The sequence below is a fragment of the Dermacentor albipictus genome, chromosome 10 (assembly GCF_038994185.2).
Source record: "Dermacentor albipictus isolate Rhodes 1998 colony chromosome 10, USDA_Dalb.pri_finalv2, whole genome shotgun sequence".
Lineage (NCBI taxonomy): Eukaryota > Metazoa > Arthropoda > Arachnida > Ixodida > Ixodidae > Dermacentor > Dermacentor albipictus.
In genome coordinates this window covers 53,667,590-53,690,195 of record NC_091830.1, presented here as the reverse complement: position 1 = coordinate 53,690,195, position 22,606 = coordinate 53,667,590, and the positions used below count along the sequence as shown (strand labels likewise).

The 22,606-nt window shown below is 44.5% G+C and overlaps 1 protein-coding gene across 1 annotated transcript in view; it reads left to right on the top strand.

Annotated features, from left to right (window-relative positions):
• The window catches only part of LOC135907631 (monocarboxylate transporter 5-like), a 116,749-nt gene that overhangs the window by 84,641 nt on the left and 9,502 nt on the right, over positions 1-22,606 (top strand). The window contains exons 3-4 of the mRNA XM_070526561.1: positions 6,708-6,851; positions 8,804-9,802. Of these exons, the coding sequence (XP_070382662.1) occupies positions 6,708-6,851; positions 8,804-9,802 (1,143 nt within the window). The remainder of the gene's footprint in view (positions 1-6,707; positions 6,852-8,803; positions 9,803-22,606) is intronic.

Sequence of the window (22,606 nt, the reverse complement as noted above, 5' to 3'; positions counted from 1 at the left end):
GTGATCGCTGGGGCTGATTGGTCAATGGAGGGTTCAAGTGGGCGTGAATGGAATGGCGCAGGTCCTGTAGCCTCGAGTTCGAGGCAAACAATACGTGTGGCATGCTCATTAAAAGGTGGTGAAGAGGTAAGGTCAACGCAAGACGACGTCACAGCCGTGTTAGGGAGCCAGAACTGTAGAATGAGGCAGCGGCTTTTGGCTCGTTCAAAGCGGTGGCATTCCTTGCCAATGTCATCGATGGTGAACACATTGTTGAAGACCAACAAGTTGAAGGCGTCGTCCGCGATCCGCTTAAGTACGTGGTCGACTGTGTCAACCTCGGCCATTTTCTCGTCAACTTTCCGGCAACAGAGCGAGCACGTCTTCTATGTACGAGACATACGATTCAGTAGAAGACTGAACTCGGGCAGCAAGCTCTCTTCTAGCAGCCAGCTGCCGACCGGTGCGATTTCCAAAGAGGTCGACGAGCTTCTCCTTAAAGCATCCCAGCAAGAGATCTTGTCCTCGTGTGTCCGGAACCAGACACGAGGGGGTTCCGCCCAAGTAGAATGGGACATTTGCTAGCATAATGGTAGGGTCCCAGCGGTTGTTCTGGCTAACACGCTCATACAGGTTGAGCCAATCTTCAACGTCGACATTATCTTGGCCGGAGAATATGCCAGGATTGCGGGGATTTGTAAACGTAACCTACGTTGTTGTCGGGGCAGTAGCAGAACGAGCCCAGGAGTTGTCACCGGGAGCCATGGCGGAAAACGGGTCGGTGCGGCCGCTGCGGAATTTCATGGCGAGGACGGGGAACGGCACCCTCCACCACAGTGTTACGCGAAGGATAAGTCAATAAGACAAGCAACTATTTACAGAATGTATTTACAACAGCGGTTGCAGCGATGACCGGTTAGATTCACAGTGTGAGCCCAGTTCGTTCTTCCTCCTTTTTGCTCGAGTGATGGCGCTCACGCGCCTCGTTAAAACAATCAAATATCACACGCGTGTAGCAATATATTGAACAAGTAACACACAGTTGATCTGTAAGGTATATCGCAAACAACCTCCCTAAAGTTCTACCTTCAATGACGCTACAAGTACGTTGCGATACAATTAGGTCGCACATATTGCCGTATATGGCGGATCTCCGCCTATGACAGGCCTCACCTTTCCGCAAGATCAGCGAAGGTACACACAAACGCACAGAAACACACACACACACACGCACGCGCGTGCGCACCAACACACGCAAAACAGTCGTACAAAAGCAGCGCTATCTTTCGACAGGCGCGACTTGCCGCAGAGGGAAAGATGTTAACAAGACGATAAGGAGCTTCCTTCTGCGCGACGGGTGTGTAAAGGCTAAGCGAAAGGTGCGCTTCCGTGTCGTCGGACGTGGCGACTCGCTCAGTTGAATGTCCTTTTGGGCATTTGCGCGTAAGAAGACCAGGCGGCGAGCTACACGTTTGATACTTGGGATCGCGATGGGCGTCTCGCGTGGATGGCTGGTCGTCGCGGCAGCCTCCGTTATCAACGTATTCGCTCTTGCCGTGATGCGGTCAGGCGCCATCATTTACGTCGGGATTGCGAGCACATTCGGAGTGTCCCGGGAAGACGCCGCCTGGCCGGTGTGCCTCGCTACCGTTTTCAACTTGGCGGCAGGTGAGTCGCTAATTTTGCACTTGCTACTCAAATTGAAATACGGGAGCTCGTTTAGGCTTTTCTGTAGTTGCGCAGAAGCCGCTCTGTGCGGCTGAGTGGTTTCCAACCGCTTAGTTTTTGTTGATCTTCACTGCGCACCGACTTTCTAAGCTGGAGGCTTAAGTGAAAGGTTGGCAAAGGTTTTTTTAAAGTAATTTTGTTTGCGTGACTCGACAGTCCTCTATGGAGCTCCGCAAACTGCGAATCTCTACGCCTCAAAACGTCCCTTAATTATGATTAAACAATTATTATTTCACTGCATTTCCTGCCGGAATGTCTTGGAAATGTTGCTGACAAAGTCAATAATTACTTTTTTTTTGTCGAGCAGCTGATAAGAGTGATAAGAGATAAAGGTATATGGAGCCAGAAGCATGAAAAAAATTTTTCTTTCTTTACAGTACTTTCTTAGTACAGGAACAATCTTTCACCCGCCATTATTGGCGTGGGCATAATAAAAGCTACACGCAGAAATTCCTGTTACTGCTCTTCTTTTCGCAAGCACTCTTCAATGTCATACGCAATCTCATAGGCCTTGCGTATAGGAGTTACTTGTACTCTTCTGGCAACGCATGACGCCTTACGTCCCGGGCCCTTTTCTCCGAAGCAGTGGCAGAGCTTACATTCCTTGTTTTCCTATAGTTATTGAGTCTGGACTTCGCACCAGAAAGCCATCTAGCTGTATCTCGACTTCTACATAAATTACACTGCTGTCGTGTATGTAAATATAATATAAGTAATACTCGCGCATAATTACGAACAACCTTCATTTTTTTCTGTCTACCACACTTTCGAGAAATGTTCCCTTTCAGAAAACTTTACCTGTATCTTCGTAACAGGGGAAGATTAAGAGGCTGCCTCAAAGAGGAAATCACTGCAAGCGTAATTTTGCAAGCGTGAGAAATTCAGCACCTCAAGGTGAAAGACTAAGAGTGTCGGCATCTCTCCACCCTTCTTTGTAAGACAGTGCCGCTTTAAACCCTATAAACTCATCGATGTCAAGGGAGGCCATATAAACACAGGCATAAACATCTACATTTCAATGAAGAGATTATCTCGTCTTTTTTTTATTTTCCTTAGCAGTACTACATGTCGGCACAGACAAAGGCTTACAGTTGCACACAACCTTGATTTTATCAATTTCTTGGGATCATTATGGGTGTTCAAATAGTTTTATGACTCGCAGGTTTTCCTCGTCTAGTATAAACTCTGCATCATAAGACCATTTCCTCATTCGACAAACTACCATTCCAGACCCTACGCATACGGTCGGTTTGTTGCGGTCAATGCACGCAACTGTATCGTCACAATGACGGTATTGTTGGAGGACTAATGCTATTGCCTTTAATTGTCAAATTCAGTAATCCTGCTCGAGAGAAGTTCAGGGATTGGACCCTCGATACAAACACAACAGCGTGCTCTTCGGCCACAAAGTCTTCGTTTTCTGAAATTCAACTATTACAGGTATAATACAAAAGTGGTACTGGCATGATATTTCCTACTATTCATTTCCTTGCGTTAAGTGAATTTCAGAGAGCTCCAAACCCAAGAAATAATTGTGACCAGTCACAGAGCGACGTTAAGAATTTCATATAACACCTCATCTACTGCCAGTTTAGCTTTCTTTTCCAGGAGGATACTGTCTCGTGACGTCACGACACAGTGTGTGGGAGCGACACACAGATATTGTGACATTTCGACGCTCGCTCCCGATCACTTGGCCCGCCTCGTATTCTGCTACTTATTTTTAGGGCCAATGTCTAAGCATATCGGACGACCAAACAATGTGAAAATAGCGTCACAACAAAGCAATTAATGCCCTGCTCCAATGCAACCGCGTACTCTGTCATGACGTCACGACACAGCATTTCCCTGGGAAACGAAACGCTTACTAGCTGTATCAAAACTATTATATAACGTTATTTACCGCACACTGAGGTTTCTTACTTTTTTTTCTATGGATCAGAGCTCTAGGAACGTCGTTTACTGAGAAAAAATGACTTACAGGAATTATCGTGCCAATACACATTTATTATACCAGCCGTGATTCTCACGTTCTGTAACGATAGTTTAGGGAAAACCTGATATTAACAGGCCAGTATTTTGCCCCGAAACGACAATGCGCATTTTTTGGGTGCTTCCCACGAGGCAGCCAATTCCATCAGCGCCCGCTTAGATGGCGACGGGGCCGAAAGCAGACTTTAACGGGCCAACAAAGACGCTCCCTTCGAGGCAGTAGTAACCGTTGCCCTCCGTGGAAGTGATAACGACCGTGAAAGCCAGTCTCATAACCCTGTAAAACTGACCGTCAAGGAGAGCAATAAGTAGTAGATTATGCGTACTGCAGCGTGTTTCACAAGGGAGTGTTAGGCTTCGCTTTCTTCAGTGTGACCCTCATGGGTCTCGGTGAAGTTTTACCGCATACAGTGGACTTTTCAATATGGGTTGATCACATTTACTTTTGCAATGAAGTAAGAAGTTTACAGGGACAAAATAGCCACATTCAGTACATGACCGGGGTAGTTGGAGACTACTGAAGCTGTTGTCACCCATATCTCAAGATGAACGCCTGTTTCTAATGTTTATTTTATTAACCACCCCTTATGTAATACCCCTCTAATGGGGTTTTTAAGGTAATAAAGTGAAGTGAAGTGAAGTGAAGTGAATGGAAGAGGCGTTTGCGCTGCAGTGGGCGTAACCAGGCTCATGATGATGATGATGATGACGATGATGATGATTGTGATGGTGATGCTTTTGCCATTCTGCAGTTACTCGACTTCAGGAGCGTACGAGACTGCAACGTTTAGAAACTCTGACATCATCGTACCTTTGAACACAAGGCTTGACTACACGCGTACCCACAAAGCCGTTTGCGTCCGTTGCTTTTACACGCAAGACCAAGACGCCATGCACAGTCTTTAGCAACGGAGCGACAGTTGTTCGTGATAAGTCTGAAGGATTATTTGGCTTGATGGTCGACCAAACTTTTTTCGGGGATACTTTATTGCGTGCATCCGAAAAAAGACTCGTCGGTTGCCCCGTACAGAGCATCATGCGCGGGAAGACATGGTGCGCATCTGTACTCGTCGTTTACGTTACAAAGAGCTATATTTCTGGAGGTTTCAGGCTACAGCCTTCCAGTGTTGGTTAGTATGCGCAACTCGAATTTGCACTTGTTGTAAAGCGTGCAGTACGAGGCATTGCGCACGTGTACGGCACTTCCTGGCTCTGTGATTTTTGACCGAATGCCACAATCGTTCTTCTCAAGCGTTATCCGATCCAAACATATGTCAATATCGATTGTCTAAAGGCGTCAGTTCGTTATACACACTGTCCCCGATAACCATTGGAGTTGTTTCCCCTCGCAAAGGTCTCGTCCGACATTTTCGGAAGGTACCGTCACCCTTCAAAATTGCCTTTCTTCAGAATGCACACAAACAGCAAAGAATTCTTTTTCTTGTCGCACTCCAACAGTCTCAGCTGTGCATAAAATTGCTCTAGGTAAGGAAGAAAGCGAATTGCCCAAAAGTAGAATCAAAAACAGTGACATACAGTGAACTACTGCACATCAACAGCTATGGCTCAGTCTCATTCACCTTGTCTACACATGTCGCTGTCTTTGCAACTGCACTAACTACGGTCAGGTACAAGCTGCTCCAGACAAAGACACCAAAAGCAACAGGCATTACTGCACTGAGTGCTGCTGCAAACTACCTCCTACAAGAGCAACCTCACCAACTGTCATATTTTGCCGCTATAAGGGAACACTTCCGTATTTGCAATTTGCTTGGTATTACGGAATTCATCAGCAACTTCTACATGAGATAAAAAAGCATGACCATCAAGCTCTTGATCAGTGGAGTGAAATCATGTGTCCGTTGCTGCCGGGACATACCAATATTGCTGATGATATCCTTTCCGGCAATGCTGCCCGATACGCCCACGAAGGTCAACGGTTACCATTACACTACGAAAAACCGGCACTGCAATGAAACTATTTTATGGCTAGAACTACGGCTAACGCATATTGGTCTTGACCTCACTTCTCGTTTTGTCGTTTAGATACACTTCATACTGGCTTCAAACTACAGTCAAAAATCACCCGCAGTGGTGAGATATTGCCTTACCGGTTCTGGCTCGAAGCTGTAGGTACAGGCTTATTTATTCGGCATTAAAACGGATGACAGCGCATGTGCGACTTTTGCGCAACCACAGAAACTATTCAGCGCATATTGTCACATTGACACCGGTGCGACATCGCGCGGGAAGCACTCCGGATAGTGACCAACCAGCTGGACTATAAGGCGTTTTCTCAAGCAAATATCCTCGAAATATCCTTGCACGTCGCCGGCACCAAAGTCAACGAGGGCATAACTGAGGCAGGTCAAGTCGGTAGGTTGCTGCGACCGTTTATGGACTTTCTGGGCACATACAAGTGTAGGCACAACTAATTCTCTTTCTCTCTTCCTCTCTCTCTTCGTCCCTGTGTACGCTTTTCCCAGTGAAGGGTAGTAAACCGGACGTAGGTCTGGAAAACCTCTCTGCCTTTCATTTCTTCTGTTTCTCCATCTCGACGCTAGTATTTGATCTACATCATTTTCACTGACTTCGAAAACCAATCGGTATGTACGTTTTCGAATGCGGCCTGATGGCGTGAAACTCCAGTGTGCAGTTCGAGCATTTTCACCCACGACACAGTGTTTCATCGTCCTAATTGTGCATAGGCAGAATAAAGAGGTTTTCACCATCAGATTCCGGAGGAGACGGCTGCTTTGTGCACGCAGTAATAGATGCTACTTTGGGTATCTAACTGTAGATTTTACACAAACGAATGTTCGTTTCCACCTCTTAACGTGTAACACAGTTAACAATACTAACTTCAAAAGCAATTATGCGCTTCAGATATCCTTGGTTCTCAGAAAAAATATCAAGCAAATGTTTTGACAATGAAACCTTAAATAAACGCTAAACATCCAAAACTACATTCTTCGTTTGTGAACAGCAATGCCAATGCTTCTTCGCAGGTCCCATCACTGGAACCCTAGCCCAGCACTTTCAGATACCGACACTCCTGGTTATAGGCTGCTTTCTAGCTTCCGTTCCGGTCTGCGCCAGCTACTTCGCCAACGGGGTGCCCTTCCTCATCGTAAGCCTGGGGATCTTGCATGGTCAGTAGCGATAACTAATAGTTTTGCCGAAGAAAGTAAAGCATAAATAAACTTTTTTGTCATTACGAACATCATCAAAATGGAATTCATAAACTGCTCAATTCAGCTTAGCTGACTACAAACAAGATGCGTGACAAATTTTCGGTAACGGCAGTTCGTGAACGCTCTGTGTTGAATATCTCAAAGCATAAAGACATTTAAACTTAGGAATGACAGTATACTCCCAGCTGCCATATAAAGGGAATTTCAAATTGGTTATATTATAAGTGATGAAGATAAAGAAACACTGAAATTCACTTGGTGCCGACCACAAGACGGAAAAATAATAAAGAAAAAAAACTGTTCTGCCCGAAAGCTGAAAGAAAGGTTTGTAATTTTGTCGGTTGTACAAATGGAACTGAATATTCACTGACTATTTAATAGAACTAGCGTGGTACGGGCTCACAGGCAGGCACGAAAAGGTCTCACTCGATGACCATGAAATTAACACTCACTGTCACAACGCTGTCGTGATGAAAAGCGCCGGCAGTGGGAAGCGGACACATCGTGCAACTTCTCATTCCACCGTGTCTCGAACAGTCAAGGTCACACGACCTGCAACACTATAGGTGAGCGGGAACACAGCCCGCGCAAAGCCACCAGCCCTCGCTTTCGTTGCAGACACCGCATATAACCTTCAAGAATACGTTTGTGAGCCGTGTATGTCCTCCGCCACGCGGACAGTCATGCGCAGCCAGGACGGGGTTAAAGTATGACGCAACCACTCACCAGATCCACCGAGTGCGCACGCACCTCCCCTCCCCCGTTGGCGCTCACTTGGTCACGTGACCTCCAAAAGTAATCGCGCGCATGAACAGAGTACGTCAAACCGCCAACCTTCTACGCCCACCCTCTCCCTTTTTCCCGAGCACCCATAGCATACGGCCGTTGGGGGTAATAAGGTCTTCTCGGACTTAGTTTTATATGAAGCATCATGGCGGCAACAAAAAAGAATAATCCCCTATAGTGTCCATATAATTGCTATTGCAATATTATACCTGTAAGTTCCTTATCTTTGCGTATGGCCCCAAGCAGTAAGAATCGCCTTTGGAGATAACTAAAATCTATAAAGCATAATTTGGTTCCCAGTTATATACCTTCGTTTGTTAGCTTATTTCTAATTGCTTGCTCCATCCCATCCATGTTTTACCTTTTTTTGCTTTTTTGCCTTGTGTTTTCCATTACCGTACTTCATTATATAGAAACAATAAGGACAAAAGATTGTGCGCTCTGTACTTGTAGTTCATTCTAGAAGAGCATTCGCTCCATTATAGATAATTTCACTCTGTTTCGCCCCCTTATGTAATGCCCTGTTTTTGGTCTATGAGGGTTAAGAAGTAATGATGCTGATGATATCCTCCCCTGGATTTGTCTAATTGGAGCTTTATTTAGAAGCAACATGAAAATAAAGAATAACTATATTTGACAAGCGCCACAGTGGCGTAGTTTGAACATAAGGAACATGTTTCAAGGTTGTGGAAAACAGGCTTTTTTTTGCAATTCATTGGCACCAAATTGAAACGTTTGCTGAACACTGTATCTTTTCGAATGAGTTGCATGACCCCTCTATGCTGGTCGTATCTAAAGGCAGAAGTCATGGCATTTCTTCCTCGTGCTAAACTAATGCATGTGAGAACCCATCATTTTCTCGCATGTGACCTTTCCACACGCCACGTTTTCAGTAACCAGATAAGTACACTATTTCCAGATCTTCCTTCAAGAAAACTGGCACAGCTCGATAATCCTGTGCACCAATTGTACTCAACAACTGTAGTGGCCTACCAACTGTTCAGGCGGTAAATAACCAAGAACGCAATTCATTGCCCTTCATTATGAATAGAAGGAGTGCATACTGTCTATAACTTTATTTTGGGCGCTATACCACATTTACAGTTTTCTTTTGCTCTGCGCAGGGTGTGGTTTGTCCCTGCTAACGTTGGGCTATGCTGCTGTCAACCAGAGTGTCACCAAGAACAAGGCGCTCGCATCGGGTATCACCATCGGAGGCTCTGTGGTCGGCGGCATTATCTTCCCGCCCGTCATGCAGTTCCTTTTTGATGAGTACGGAACAAAAGGCGGCCTCCTCGTCTTCGGCGCCATCATGCTCAACTCTACGGCAGCAGCGCTCTTCACGAGACCATCTTGGCGACGGAACGTCGTACCACGAGACTTGGAAAAAAGCACGCAAATTTCCACAACTACGCACCTCTCGGAGGTCGCGAATACACGCATTTATGAGTCCAACGGTGATGCCCAAGGACTGGGAGATAACGTGCTGAACTACTGTGATAGCAAGTCGTTGAGTTCCTGCAACGGGACAGCGGGTCTCGACGTGCCTCTGAATAACAGCGCACGTAAAGATATATATACGTGTGAAAGACTTGCGGTTGCCGCGGTTAAGCCTCTAAACAGCCACGCTCAGCGACCTCCACAGAACACTCGGGCAAAGTGGCTCTCCTTCTTGAAGAATCCGAGGTTCTACCTCATCGCTTATACGTTGGGTCAGATCTGGTACTTAAACACGACGCTGCTCACGGTAGTGGTGGACTTCGCGGTGGAGCGCGGGATCCCCAAGTGGGACGCCGTCTCGCTTGTCACGTTCATAACCGCGCCCGATCTCGTGTCAAGATTCGTGTCGGGGCCCATAACCGACAAAGGACTTCTGAGGAAGAGCTCTATGATGATCCTGTGCCTGACTGCAAACGGCATTGCACATCTTCTTATGCCGTTTTTTGACTCGTACCCTGCCCTGGCGGTGCTCTCGGCGCTCTCCGGGTCCTGCAACGGCATCGCTGTGACGCACATTTTTGTTCTTTGCGGGGAGCTCGTCGATCCGGTGACCTTCGGCCTGTGCATGGGCGCTGCCAATTTCGGGGCTGCGTTTGCGCTGCTCGAGAGGCCACTCATGATCGGTAAGAGCTTGGCACTTTGCAAGACATGTTGCGTACCCATGCAAAGCCCCTGAGGAATGAGAATTCCATCGTTTTTTTTGCCAGTAGCATTAAGTTGAGGCTAAGTTAAGAAAACGTCGTAGGTGCGTGTATGATCCATCGGTTCGGGCCTGAGAACTGTGCCACCGCAACATTTATACTTACCAATTGCAGTGCTGTAGACAAACAAGATTGCCCGTACGCGAGGCCTCTATATTACGATGATTCGATTCATTTTTCTTGTTTGTTTTTCTTCATTAGTTGTGACATACTTGCGCTGTCGACATAGGTTGTAACTCAGGCTATGTGTACTCAGCAGCACTGTTGATAAGAGCACAAGAATGAATAAGTAAATTCAGCAATGCAAGTTTCCATTCGCGCAACTTGGCCAAACTGTCCCTTTTCTAGCACAGTTTGCGTTTCTGGAAATTTAGACCGGAATACACCATTTCTTTTCGTGACAGCAAAAGCTGCATTTTGCGAAATTTCTCAGTAAGTCCATACATAGCCTATATGAAGTGATCAAATTAAGCGAGAATGTCAAAAGGTGCCAATAAACCAATGCGTGATCATAGTACATTTGCCCAGAAATTGTCAGTAAAGTCCCCCAGCCTACCGAGTTGACCAAATACACTCGATTCCGACAGGGAACCTATCAGCATTCTTTGTAAAACCTCTTATAAAAATGACCATTGAAACGTTCTTAACATATAATTGATGAATTGTTGACTCCAACGCCTTTCAACAATACTTGAACAGTTATTGAAAGCACAGAGCAATAATTCGACAATACAGTTCTTGGGTAGTTCCAAACAAAAAAGTCGTTGACTAAATCCTGTTCATATATGGTCGATTTATATTGAGTATTATTGAGCAATTGCTGAGTGTTCACAACAATAAAGTCGTTGACTAAATGCTGTTAACTTATTCTTGAATAACATTGATTCTTATAGAGCAATATTGAGTTTCGAAGTAAGCGTGAAAACTACACGCGCTTCTGTATGTGTGCGTCTTTTGACACATCTATAATGTTTTATTAAACACTTTACCGCAATTGCAGATGTAGATGGTGTGCTTTCACGTTACATGAACCATAGACGTATCTATCGAGTGGGCACTGGGACAGTGCCCCCGGCCCCCCATATAGATACACCTAAAGTTCAAATTACATTGACTTGGCCACTCCCTCACTTCAGAGAATGGGGGAGGGCATGCGCCCCTTTCATGTTACTAATTGAGCGCCCCCTGTCCACCCAGTAGATACGTCTGCGGTTCAAGTTACGTGAACATATATATATATATATATATATATATGTGTATATATATATATATATATATATATATATATATATATATATATATATATATATCGTCAAGATAGAGCCATGTATCACTATCTCAAGGTTTTATTTGCAATGTTGATGCACTTCTTGAAAAACACTCTCATTCACCCACGTTTGCTGACGCCGGGTATCCCAGGTAACTTTAGCCAGTGTTTAAAAATAGGGGAAGGTGGTGGTGGTGGTAACAACTCTATTGAGACTCTGCTCAGTTATGATCTGGCAGGCCCGAGTCCTAGAATGGCCCCTCACGAGGAGTGACCCTTTCGGCCCAGGCAACAAGGGCTTTTTTGTAGTTTTCATCCGGCGTTCTGAGCAGCTCTTCTCACGTCTGTTGTGAGGGAGCTGGCTGGAGCTGCCTCGCATCCCCAAAGAATGTGATTTTGGATAGCCAATGTTTGATTTGTGCAGTTTTTACATATTGGGTTCCATTGCCCGTTGGTAATTATGGCTAGCCAAAGTTGGCTGGGGAACGATTTAGTCTGGATTCGACACAGGATCGAGGCTTGCGCTAGCGTGAGGCTTGCGTTTGGAGGCGGGTAGATTCGCCTTTTTTTTGCTTGTCGTAGTTTGTTATTCTGTGGTATGTCGTCGGTGCCTCATCCATGGGATCCGAGCCTGGGGGGCACACCTCCCGGTTGATTAGACCTCGAGCTACCCAGTGCGCCTCCTCATTCCCTTGATTCCCGGAATGGGCAAGAACCCATACGAGTTCAACAGTATTTTCATTTGTAACGTACCATAGGACTCGCGCTGCACAGACGATGCCACGTAGCTGGATAACACCAAGCTAATCTTGTTTGCCGTCGCTTGGTGATACTCAAATATATCTTTTTTCATTCCACCTCATTGAGCAATTACTGTTAATTAATTATTCGACTCCGTAAATAATATAGTTACATGAAAAGTGTCAATGAGAAAATTGCCGCACGACTGGCCGCTCGAGGCACATTGCGTGTATTCGCGGGCTGCTTTCACGCTCGGAAATATACTTTTATGGGGCACGTATTAAGCAACAGAAAGCTGTATCGAGAGTTTGTCATGTCGCTCTACAATTTTCTCATTGTCATGTTAAGTTAGGTAAAACATCCTGCGGGCGCACACACACACCCTTATATATATATATATATATATATATATATATATATATATATATATATATATATATATGTAATTCCAGGATAGAGGCATGTATGGTTGCCGCAAGGTTTTATGTGAAAAGTTGATGCACTTCTTGGAAAACAACTTTGTCTCTTCCACGCCCATTCTTTCTTATATAGGGTGTTTCAGCTAACTTTCGTCAGTTTCAAAATATGCCTATGCACTCTAAAACGACGCCACCAAATGAATGTTGCTCACTTATGCATGTAGTGTGTCACGCTATTTTCGTATTTTTCTTAATTACATAATTAGTCAAGATTAAATAACCAACTTCTGAAGCAAGAACGTTAGGCGAAAAATTCCAATTAAGAAGTTGTAGGGCACTTTGCAAAATGTGCGGTTAGGCAATATCTAACTTTCGGTCTTTAAGTATTAGTGTATCAGTATTAAGTATCATTTTTAAAGAATGCGTTTAGCTTAGATGTTACCCCTTAATGCAAAATAGAACGAAACGAAATGTTTGGCCAATGTCTACGGCATGGTGCTCATATCTTACATGGTGGCCAAAGTCTTTTCTGTGACACAGACGGGGTGCTGGCCAATGTGCTGTGAATTTGCTTGGCCGCCAACCGCAATCTGTGCTGCTATACTTTTCCGTTGACAAACGGTATAGCGCAGAAGCACACAAATTTTTAAAGAGTGGGACGACAGACCGTCTGGGGTTTGCCATGATTTCGAACGTGCACAAACAGTGAGATTTCTGTAATTTTCTGGTCAACAGTTATGTTCGCCTGCTTGCTGCAAGCATTACTCTTCTTTTCGCGAAATTTTTATTAAATGTTATGATTCATGATGATATAAGCGTGTATTTGTATGCGTGTACTTGTATGATTGCGCGTTTGCGCTGTTGACGCTTCGGCGCATTCCGGCAGTTTCTGCACGCCGTTTGCCTGAGGGCTTCCTGGATTTTCTGCATCCTTACTGTGCTTCGTTGTGACTTCTTTAGAACATTGCTGCATGTTGCTCGTTTTTATGGGCTTGTTGCCTCGAAGATCGCCATGATCGCCTCCGACTCAGCTACATCAAAGGTGAGTGAGTGTTTCGAATCGCCGTTGTTCTTCCATTGCGACGCGGTGAACAAAAACACAAAAAAGAGTACCGTGCCTGTGCGTGTGTGCCACGCTCCTATTGTCTAGTTTTCATTCCTATTACTATCCTTCCGTTGTGAGAATTGGTTATACATCATTAGCTTTGTGGTATTGAACATAGAGTTTTGACCTGGTTCAACGTCACACTCCGCTTGTGGTGACGTAACGCAGCTATGTGGTCTTTGCTAAAACAGGGCATGTTTTACGCCACCATTGCTGGTACGGTGTTGGAGCACTGACTGAGTTAGCCTTATTAATGAGCGCAAAACAATGGGACATGAAACCATCGGAACACTACTGTAATCGAAGGTATTTCGCTTGCGCCGCGCCGTCTAGTACATGGCGTGTGAGTGGGCTTGTAGCAACGAGGGGCGGTGGGATCGGTGAAAATGTATTCTGCTGTGCTGTTCGCTTCAGCATCCAGTGCCCCTGCGTTGCTGCAAGGCCGCTGACACGCCATGCGGCCGACGTTCGCGCGATCAGAAAAAAACATAGGAGCCTATGGCGCGATAAGAATAATTTCAAGGGTGTACATACAATTCTATGTGATACGTGAGATAAAATAGGGGTGATGCCACCGAGTGCTGTGAAATCATCGAGTTATGCACCTTGCCAACCGCGTGCGTTTTGTTTCAACTTTCTTTTTTCATGTGCTCCGTTCGACGGCATCGAGCGCTTCACGCAAACGGCTTCGCGTAAGCTCTGTTTGCATTCACGGTAAAGGCAGATTCCATGGCACTCCAGGTCCTACTTTACTGGGATACAACATTTTAAATAATGTTATAGGGTGAAATTTCAGTAACTATCTTTGTCGCACATCAGTAACTGATTTAAGCAAGTTTTAGAATCAGCAAAGGAACGAGATGCCTAGCATATCTGTCTTGTCGTCCCATTGTGTTTCGAGGCGGCATGTATACGTTATCGGCAACATAAACATCAATAATTAGCAAAGTTTCTTGTGACCATAGAAGTAGGTAGTTATGTCGAAAAGCGACTTTTGCTTTGAATCCGGGCACTATGGAGCGAAAAGATATAAAGCGCAGCGCATCGTTGTGATCTAAGTGACGACGCTTTGCCACAAGCTTGGAATAATGCGTTGTCAATGGAGCAGTTCTGTGAAATACCTTCTTTGAAAGTAAGCAAAACTTCAGTAGCATCAGGTAGACGGGGAGTAAATGAATGTAACACTGTGGTTTTATATGAAGAAGCTGCCTTTAGGATGTGGCCATAACAGTTAAGTAGATGAGCAGATGTAATTATTAAAATTAGAGGAGTGGGAAATAAATTATTTGACAGGCTCACACAGCCACTGGCAAGAGTAACCACACTTAAGTGTTTTCAATGACTAGTCATTTATATCCGTTCATTTATGTCAGCCTAATTGCCCATGTGGCTCTTTTGATTGTTGCTTTTGCTGCATCGTGACTTCACGTTTTAATACTGACATCTTTTTTCAGACTCAAAATGAGCTGGGAGACGCCCCAGCTGGAACGCTAAAGGTGAACTCTTTGGCCATCCATTCTGTAGCGTCACCATGATCAAATACAGTGCTGCCGTGATAATGTATTGCAGGAAGCAGAAAAAAAAACATTGCTGATGCAACTTTAAGGCATTTCCTCCAGTGATCAATTGGTGCAGAGTGCCTTCAGTAGCAGACATGGTGCCTTTAAGCACTCGATCAGGTGAATGACTTTGCTACTGCACCGGCACTGAGAGTGAATTTTAGTCACTTGCGAACAAAATAAACGCAGAATGTGCCTTTTTTAGTGTATATGCCTGATATAAGAGGGGCGTTCAGAAACTTAGTGTGGACATAAGGGGTCCATATGAGTGCACATCTTCCTAGTTTTACCAGAACGAAGGTATTATGACCTATGTCATACAGCAGTGCACTGCTATGGGAATGACACCAAAAGAACAGCAGCCATAGAGAAAGTTGGCTGAAGACCGAGCAGTGATCGGGGCTTTCTGCATTTCAAGGGCCAAATTCCAAAAAGAAGTGTATTTGTTGGGTAGCTGTTTTTGCGCGGTGCTCTGAGTTTTCTGGTTTTTGCACATTTGCGGTTGCCATTGACGACGATTGATTAACAAGACGTCAGGCGAAGGTTCAACGAGCCATGCGCCATACAGGCACGACATTTCTTTTTTAAGGACCTGGCCATTACTCTGCCGCTACGGTGTTCGGAAGCCGAGAACATTGTCACGAGCCTTATGCTGGTCCAAACGTGACAAGCCATATGAATGATGCTACGGGCCGCAATGAAAAGCCTGGGGCCTTGCAAGCGTCACAAAGCTTCATAAAGCCAGCACGTTTGGTTCTCCACAACTCGGAATCAACTTCAGCGAATTCATGAATAATGACTGACGATGCAGCCGAGAGCAAGAAGCCTCGCCTAGAAGACAGCAGGTACGATGACACAACATCGAATTATGAGGTAAGCGATGAAGAAGAGATGGGTGAAGATGCACCATTTACTTTGGTCACGTACAAGAAAAAGCGAGCCGAAGGCATTCCGGTTGTCTTTCGCCCAAGCGAGGGTACTACTTTTTGGCAAGTAAATCCAAACCGAGTGTCTGCCGAAATCGTTTCCGCCGCCAAAGAAAAAGTACAGTCTTTCAGGACGAACAGAGATGGACGTTTCAGTGTCAGCGTTGCTTCCTTAGCGTCGGCGAAACGCCTTTTGATGCTCTCAAGTGCAGGCGGCCTGGAAGTCAAGCCCTTCATCCCCGAGTCATACACGCGAAACGTTGGGAAAGTAAAACATGGGCCTCTGCAGTATACAGACGAACAACTACTAGATTTCTTGAAAGACGCAGGAGTTATATCGGCATGCAGACAGATAAGATATTCCCACCAAGAAGATGGAGCAGTACAGTCTCATCCACTTCACACGGTAACTCTGACTTTCAGAGACGATCGCCCTATTCCAGGAAGAATTTACTTGGGTTTCACCAGTCACCCTGTCGAGGAATACTTAGGACCAGCACTTCGCTGCTATAATTGCCAGAGATTTGGGCACATGGCGAAAACCTGCCGCAGCACACGTCGATGCAAAATCTGCTCAGAAGATCATGACCACAAGGAGTGCAAGTCAGTTCTTCAACCTTAATGTGCAAACTGTGCGGGGAACCATGCTGCCTCCTTCTCAGGCTGCCCTCAGAAAAAAGCAGCTGCACAAATGTGTCGACATGAACTAATCCATGGAAGTCAACCGCGACGCAATGAACCCGCCCCAAACCTTGAGATTGTTCATCCAGTACCAGATCACCCACCTCAGCGGGCACCGGAACCACCACATCCAAGAGCACCAACAAGCTATTTCTCCTCTAGAGAACAGCCAACAGAGCAATCAAGAGACCAATCAAGAGGATCACAGTCAAGTGCGCAGTCTTATGCATCAGTGCTACGGAAACCCAGACGACAACAGGCAGAAAGTAATACACAAGAAAGCTCCAGTACTCGCACACATTTCTCTCAGCGACCTTACTCATCTACTGCAGAAGTAACACCAGCGAATAGCGAGCATACCACAGCATCGGTGACACAACTGATTTTGCCAATGCTTTTCGCAGTTCTTAAGGCAATCCTATCTGCTCTGCCGGAACCAAGCAACCTACCAGAAGTGAAAGCCTTGTTGCCTCTAGAAGCACTATTGTGTCAACAATCCGGGTCGAAACTGCGGCAGGCAGTACATGAATAACCGCTACAAAAATGTCTCCATATTTCAGTGGAATGCCAACAGTCTTCGAAGGAAGTGTGCAGACTTTCGTAAACTGTTTGTGCAATACAACTTCCCAATACTTTGCATTCAAGAGGCGGGAATCAATGACGACTTTCGCCTCTCAAATTATGTGATATACAAGACTTCTCGTCAAGATGCTGTTAGCAGAGTGCTCCTGTGCGTCAGAAAGGACCTACCATCTCATCAAATTCAGTCCAGTGATTCAGACTTCCCGGAAATAATTGAATGTAAAGTATCCTTTGGCAAGCTCTGTATAACAGTGATTAATTTATACCTACAACCTTCCAACCGGATTTCAGCACAAGCGCTAGTGGATATCTTCAAAATAGCTCATTCTAATGTATTTATATGTGGCGACTTCAATGCACACAACACCATCTGGGGCAGTGATCATTGTGATGCACGGGGTAACGTTATTGAGTGCGCCATAGATAAATGCAACTTGACTGTTTTAAACGATGGGTCGCCAACATTCCTTCGTGGATATAATTACTCAAGCTGCATAGATGTTACCCTGTGTTCACATGATCTAGTGAATGGTGTGGGATGGACAACAGATATGGAAACGCGCGGAAGTGATCATTTTGCCATCCTTGTTAACCACCCTAGCATGCACTGTGATATCAGGCGTTACAGCAGACTAACCAACTGGCAAGCTTTTCGGTACCGCCTAACGGATCAAATTATTCAACACGCAACAGTGGAAAAATTTACAAAACTTTTGCAGGACAATATGAACATATGCACAAAGAAGGTACCAATTCCAAAAGATTATGCTGCAGTTGACGGAGAATATGAACACCTAAGAGCCATACGACGCCGATCCGAAAGAGCTTACCGATGGAGCGGAAGTGTAGAAGCATACAGAAACGCTCAGAAAATACACAATGTAATGCGCAGACGAATGGAAAATTTAGGCAAACGGCGCTGGCGCGATTTCTGCGGCACGCTGTCTCCTCACACGGCTGTCCCACGAATTTTTCTAGTAATTCGTTCTTTAAGCGGACCTGTAACACAGAGCTTCCCATTTCGTGCTCTCGCTGTAGCACGGGGCACGTGTGAAATAATAGTTGCAGATGAATTTTGTGAGCTTATTTCCAGACCTGCTTTCTCATCGCAATATGCAGAATTTGATATTTCAGTAGTGTTGGCTAAGCGAAAAATTACGGCTTGCTACTGGGCCCAACATCCTCAATTAGATCATACTTTCACATTAAGCGAGCTTCAATGTGCAATTGCATCATGTCGCCGAAAGTCCGCTGCTGGGCCGGACGGTATTACGTACAATATGCTAATAAACCTCGGACCGACAGGTACAAATGCTCTCTTAGACATCTATAATAACTTATGGATAGAGGAAACTGTACCTGACTCTTGGAAAGTCGCTCGAATCATACCAATTTTAAAACCTGGTAAGACGCCCTTGTGCCTTGAATCCTTCCGCCCTGTTAGTTTGACAAGTTGTTTATGCAAAGTAATGGAGAAAATGATTGACGCGCGACTTCAATGGTGGTGTAATGAAACGAATGTGCTGTCCAACTACTTAGTAGGTTTTAGAAAATATAGATGCACAATGGATGCAATATTAGATATAGTAACCTGTGTGGAGCACGAGCATGCACGTGGGAACATGACTATAGCAGTATTCCTAGACATCAAGAGGGCATTTGACACTGTTAGTCACGTTCATTTTTTGCTAAGCATGTTGGAACTTGGTCTGTCTGGCAGGTCCTTGCGATGGATTTCTGAATTTCTATCAGGTCGCAAAATATTTGTTCAGACGGGTGAGGGAAAGAGTGCTGAACATGTCATCAAACAGGGAGTACCACAGGGAAGCGTACTCAGCCCCTTCCTTTTTAACTGCGTCATGGCTGATTTAACAAGAAGGCTGCCATCACAGTTAAAATTTTCACTGTATGCAGATGATGGGTGTATTTGGACATCTGGGTCTAATGCTCAACTACTTCAAATGGCATTGCAAGACGGCATAAATATAATCAACAAATTTTTGAGAGAGAGAGGAATGGTACTATCACATGCAAAGACAGCTGTATTGCCCTTCACTCGAAGGCAGTTAAAAAATTTCACTCTTAATCTGGAAGGACACCCTCTAATGATTGTCACACAGCTTAAATTTCTAGGCATAATACTTGATAGGCAGCTATCCTGGGCAGCCCACGTAAAGACACTCGAAAACGAGGTCAATGCCGTAGTGAATGTACTTCGCAGACTTGCAGGCACATGATGGGGCGGATCAGTATCGTCCATGCTAACTGCATCAATGCATGAATACGACAAAACGTTGCGTATTCCGCTCCCATCTTACACGGACTTTCCCACACGTCAGTAGAGCGACTTCAAAGACTTTTAGCTAGAGGACTACGCCTATGTCTAGGAGTTCCACGAGCGACTTCTAGTTCTCTTGTAATAGCTGAGGCTCGCCAATCACCATTTCCAGTTATGCGAACAACAGAAACATGCCGGCATTATTTCCGTCTTCAAACCCAGCATAAAAACCACCCATTGGCTCTAGATATAATGAAACGAGACAGAAGTTATATTCATATAGAAATTCAAGAAAATGTTCACACATTGCCAAGAAATGAATTTTGGAACTCAGACATCGAATATCCTCCATGGCTGCTTACAGTTCCAAAAATTGAATTGTCAGTAGATGGGATATTCAGCAAAAGAGATATGTTCATTCGAGCTGCTCAACAACTAGCGCTGTACCAGATATATATGCGGTATTCAGGATACACACATGTCTATACAGATGGCTCCAGTACAGCAACCTCTTCAACTTCATCATTCATTATACCGCAACTCAACAAACAATAATCATTTAATTTATCTCGTGCGACTTCATCTACAAAGGCTTAACGGTTCGCAATCCTATGTGCGATAAAATTTATATTGTCAGTAAGAGATGCGCAAAAATGGGTAATTTTCAGTGATTCACAGGCGGCTCTAACATCACTCTGCAACACAAAGGGAAAAACATTCAGTGACAGTATAATATATGAAACACTTAAAAACCTCACAAAGGCAAGCGAAGTGAAACATGCAATATCATTCCAGTGGATACCAGGGCATTGCGACATTCCTGGCAACACAGCAGCCGATGAAGCAGCCCGACAAGCGCACCTAAAAGATGATACGGCTCCGCTCCCAATATCAAAGGATGAATTACGCTGCATTATAAGGACAACGTCTCTCAAATTGTCTAGAAACACTTGGTTTGACCAGAATTCTAAGAGCTCAGACTTATACCATATTGATCCATTTATTGAATTCAAATTTTCATTGTCATTACATAGAACTATGGAAACCCTTATTCATCGATTAAGGCTAGGCAATGCTTACACAAAGCATTTCTTACACAGAATTGGCCGTGCGGAAACCCCCGAATGTGATTGTGGATTTGTAGACGAAGATATATATAACCTCCTTCTAGATTGCCCACATCACGACACACCAAGAAGCCGACTTAAATCAGCGCTAATTAAATTAGACCGCAGACCTTTCAGTTTAAGGAAACTTTTTGGCCCTTGGCCAACAACGGCCTTGCAGAAGAGTGCTTTAAAGGCACTAAAGACTTTTCTTGAAGACAGCGGCATTGCTGGGCGTTATTAGCGCTTTCATTGTTCCCTTCATTTCATTGTCACTGTATATATCCATCTGTTTGTGAATTACGTTATGTTGACTGTTCTGTTGAGACTGTATGTGATAATGCATTTACACGATGTATGTATATACCACCCGCTGACTAGACAATGTGTTATTAGGCGACAATATCTTTTGTACTCTTGAGACTTTCATCTGCATAAGTGTGGAGACATTTACATTGTATATTGTATGTACCATGTGTTCTTTACGTCATAGTCTTCCTGTGGAAACGTTGCGTGATAAGTTCTGGTGCTTGTGTGAAAAGACTGTTTGATATGTAACCTTGAACCCTGTACGATGCATGACGGAACCACTCCAGAGATGAGGAGTAGCCGGCGCCTTAAATTGTGCACCAACATCTCCTTATATCATATCAATAAAAAAAAGATGCCGAGCTGGACGGTGTGCAGTGCCGGTCACCACATACTGTAGCCAATTTGGCATGAATCTCCTTGGCATTGTGTCTCTTTAATATGCATAAATTGCATCACTGCTCTTAAGACAATTGTAAATTGGAAGGTTGAGAGAAGGCGGCCGGGCTCTCCTCTGGAGCAACCAGTGCATGCCCTCTGCTATACTGACGATCCTACCTTAATGAGAACCAGTGATGCATGTTATCCTATTATGCAGCCAAATTCATTTGTTTTGTGTTAAAGGGACACTAATGACATAATAAATAAATTTAAAATAAAAGAGCATCGTTTTGCATATATACTTCTGTTAACTTTATGGCAGTTGGTTGATTATTAGAAAAAATAAAGCACAAAGTTATATTTTCTGAGTATCGACCCGAAATCTTCGTGCTGACGCCTCATTGTCACATCATGGATTTTAAGTATTTTTACAAACTTTGGTCGTTTTCTTCAGTAAAAGTTACTGACGCTCTTAATTTGGGTTTTTGGATATGTTGGAATACAGTGAAAAACATATTTATTTGTAAAAAAAATTGCATGACGTCACAGCAAGCGGGCGTGGAAACTTCAAGGCAGCAGTGCCACCAATCTTTCCTCTTGCGCCTTTTACAGTTTACTCAGTCTCTTGTCACGGTACGAATGGATCTCTTGAATTGTAGGAAGGTCATTTACAAGATACATCCTAAATTATTTTTCTCTTTATTACTTTCATGCCGTGGTTGCTTAGTGGCGTTGGCACAGCGCCGCTAACACGAGCTCACACGATCAAACAACCGCATTTAGATGGAGGTTAAATGCAAAACTACCCCTGCACTATGCAGGGCGAAGTGATCAAAATTTATCCGGAGTTCCCCGCTGTGGCGTGCGTCAAGATGATATTGTGGTATTGGCATATAAAACGCCAGAATTTAAATAATAAATTTTTCTTTAGTGCTTCTTTAAGCTGTAGCATTCATTAGCTCTGAAAAAAACTCGTACTCAAAGTATCTTCCATAAAGTTTTAATAAAAAGTAGATATAATTGTCTACTTATATTTTAATTAGCGGTGATACATGATGCCTATTCTTATAACGGTGGCATTAACGAGACAGAATTGTATTACAGTGTGTGAGGGCATGATGATGCATGTCGAGGAAATGACCGAGTCTCCGTAGAGGTCCCAGGCGTAGACACCAACTGACTATCCACAAAGTCCTGAGCTCACTCCATGACCTTGTGAACCCTGTGCTTTGCAACTCGATCAATTTATTTGATGAGGTGGTGGTTTGCACACACTGTCTTTGTGGCTTATGTACATTTCATACAGCAGAGTGGAATCTCGCATATAACTTCGGGAGCACAGCAACCGAACCTCATGTGTAGTGGTAATCTT